We start from the raw sequence: 2,551 nt of genomic DNA, 5'->3' as shown, positions 1-2,551 counted from the left end.
CCGTGTTTGCCTGACCTAACCAGGCCCAAAACCGGGCAGCAGGACACCCAGTGTTCACGTGGGGAGCCACGGAGGGGCTTGGGAGCAAAGGTGACGGGCTGCGTTCAAGGAAAAAGCACATTACCAGGTCTCAAGCAAGCCATCCCTGGCTTTCAGTGACTGTTACCCTGTGCCTGGTGAGACGCAAAAGCACAGACCCTCCAAGCACGGCCCCTTCTCCTGGCCAGGGGATGGCTCACAGAAATGACAGAGCTCTCACCTGTCAGCCTTCCAGAGAGGTGACAGCCCGTCCTCAGAGGCACATTTACAGAAAATCTATTGTGCTAACACTGAAGGGAAAAAACCAAAAGGTCAAACTTCAAAATCACCAACAGAACTATTTCCTAAAGCAAAATCCCAAGTAGATCTCATTCAGGGATGCTTTAGAGGAACTGTTTTAGTGAATTTTGAACGCGCAGAGAGGTTTCTTTCTGTGATATTTACTCTCCTCTCTCTCTATCAGAATGTACTAATCTTTCAATCTAGCAAGTTAGTAATAAAAAAAGATGTCAGTTCAAATAACTTGCCGGCAGTCAATCAGGAAGGTAGTGCCAGACAGCAGCTCAGGAGGCATCTGGGAGCTGAAGGTGCAACCCCCCTCCTCCACAGAGCAGGGACCCCTTTGATCTTTCCAAAGGCCCTGGGGTCTGGCTGAGACCCGGGAGGCAGATGGCAAGGCACCTGGAAGGGGTCACCCGGGCAGAGCTGCCCTCGCTCTATTTAGTGAGCATCCCAGAACGGCTGAGCCTACACCTTAGCTAGTCTGAGCACAGGACATCGATTCAGGCAGAGCCAATATCCAACGCAATCCGCTTCAGGATTAACCTTTTAAAGCCCAACCCACTGAACACGACCCGGCCCCCAAGACAAGGAATGCCCCTTTCCAGAAAAAACGCCAATGATAACATCTGACAGTTTTCACTAGATGTTTTAAACAGTCTTTACCCCAGGAGTCGGGTATTGCCTCATAAAACAAGGGTAGCTAGGAAACGCTCGGCGGGCTCCGTCCGCTTCCAGTTTCTCAAAATCAGGACGCGCATTTGATTCTCCCTTCAGCTCGCTCCCCCCGAGCTTTTATCGGGTGGCGATGGGGGCGGCTCAGGCACCGGCTCCGGCAAAGACCGGCCCCTTTCTCCCCAACGCAGGAGCGCAGTGCATCCCAGTGGACAAACTCGAGAACGGCACTCTTGCTTTCCCTGCCTCCGCCTGCGTCCTCCTAGGTCTCGGATGCAATCCGGGACCCAAACGCACCAGCTCCGCGGAGCGCACCCCCGGCAGGAGGGCGATGGCTTGGAGGCATTCTGCCCCGCCAAGGGGACAACTGCCCTGCTGGGTCCCAGACCTCTCGAGGCAGGGGCTGAAACCCGAGCACCACTGGCAGGCGGATAAAGTTTGCCGAAAAGGGTCACCCTGGGTACCCCCACCGGGTGCTCCGAGCTCGAACGCCTTCTTCCAGCCGGCCCTGGAGTCCGGACACAGACAAGCCCCCGGGGCGCTCCCGGGGTGTTTGCCTGCGGGGGTGGGGTGCCCGCAGGGAGTGCCCGCCCGCCCTCCCCCAGAGCCCCAGCGCCTCCCGCCCCAGCTGCCCGCCAGCTGTGCGCGCCCGTCGGGCCCGGAGGTCACCGGCAAACAGCTGGATCGGCAGCTGGGAGCCCGGCAGGCCCCTGCTCAGTCAGCCACAGGGCCCCGAGGAAGGGGAAAGGCGGGCGGCGTGGCTATCAGGCTTTGGTTTGCTCCAACTCCGTTTGTCAAGCTCTCACCGGGAGGCCGGAGCCCTGGCTTTCCCCGGCAGCGCCGGCCCCCGCCCTGGGTCCACGGCCCGCCGCGCCCAGCGGCCCGCGCCTCGCCTGGGCCCCGGGGAGGAGGTGAGCCGGGGCGGCCGGCCAGCACACTGCGCTGCTGGCGCCGGGAGCCGCGGGTGCGCCCGGCCGGCCCCAGAACCCGGGAAACTGGAACGGGGCGCCCCTGCCCCGACCCGGACGCGCGGAGCCCGGGAGAGCCGGCCGCTCCCGGCGGGGCCACGGGGCTCAGAGCTCCGGACCGGAGCCCCGACCCCGCTCCAGGGGCACCGGCTGGCCGTTCGCGGGGAGCGGAGAGGGGGGTCCCTTTATTCGTAACACCGAGCAAAGCGCCGCTTCAGCCCGGCTCGGTACCCACGCACCCGCGCGCCCACACGCTCCCCGGCGCCGGCCGGGTCGCTCACCTGAGTCCTAAAAGCTGTTGAATCCACATGGTCACGTTTCGGGGAGCAGAGACTCAGATCTCGCTCGCCCCGGCCATCTGCGCGGCGCCCGCGCCCGCTCGCTTCCGTCCCGCGGCGCCGGTCTCCGGCTCTCGATCCGCCGCCGCCCGCTGCCCGCCGCCCGCCGCCCGCCGGCCGCGGGGCGCAGAGCGAGTCAGAGCGCGGCCGCGCGGGGCTCCATGCCGGCCGGCGCGCCGCCGCCGTTGGGGCGCATGGTTCAGGCGGGGCGGCCCGCGGGGGCGCACATCCTTCGGCCCGGGCGCGGAGCTC

General features: G+C 64.2%; 1 protein-coding gene across 1 annotated transcript; it reads left to right on the top strand.

Moving 5' to 3' along the window:
* Nucleotides 1–1,126: 1,126 nt before the first annotated feature.
* On the top strand, nucleotides 1,127–2,263 carry LOC116739528 (translation initiation factor IF-2-like). Its single transcript, XM_032603878.1, has one exon. The coding sequence runs from the start codon at nucleotides 1,127–1,129 to the stop codon at nucleotides 2,261–2,263; it is 1,137 nt and encodes a 378-aa protein (XP_032459769.1).
* Nucleotides 2,264–2,551: the final 288 nt, after the last annotated feature.

The sequence above is a fragment of the Phocoena sinus genome, chromosome 1 (genome assembly GCF_008692025.1).
Source record: "Phocoena sinus isolate mPhoSin1 chromosome 1, mPhoSin1.pri, whole genome shotgun sequence".
Lineage (NCBI taxonomy): Eukaryota > Metazoa > Chordata > Mammalia > Artiodactyla > Phocoenidae > Phocoena > Phocoena sinus.
Note: the sequence above shows the minus strand (reverse complement) of the source record. Positions and strands in the feature narration are given on the sequence as shown.

What these genes read in the sequence shown, in the direction of transcription:
- LOC116739528 (XM_032603878.1), top strand. Translation starts at nt 1,127, where the DNA reads ATGGGGGCGGCTCAGGCACCGGCTCCGGCAAAGACCGGCCCCTTTCTC.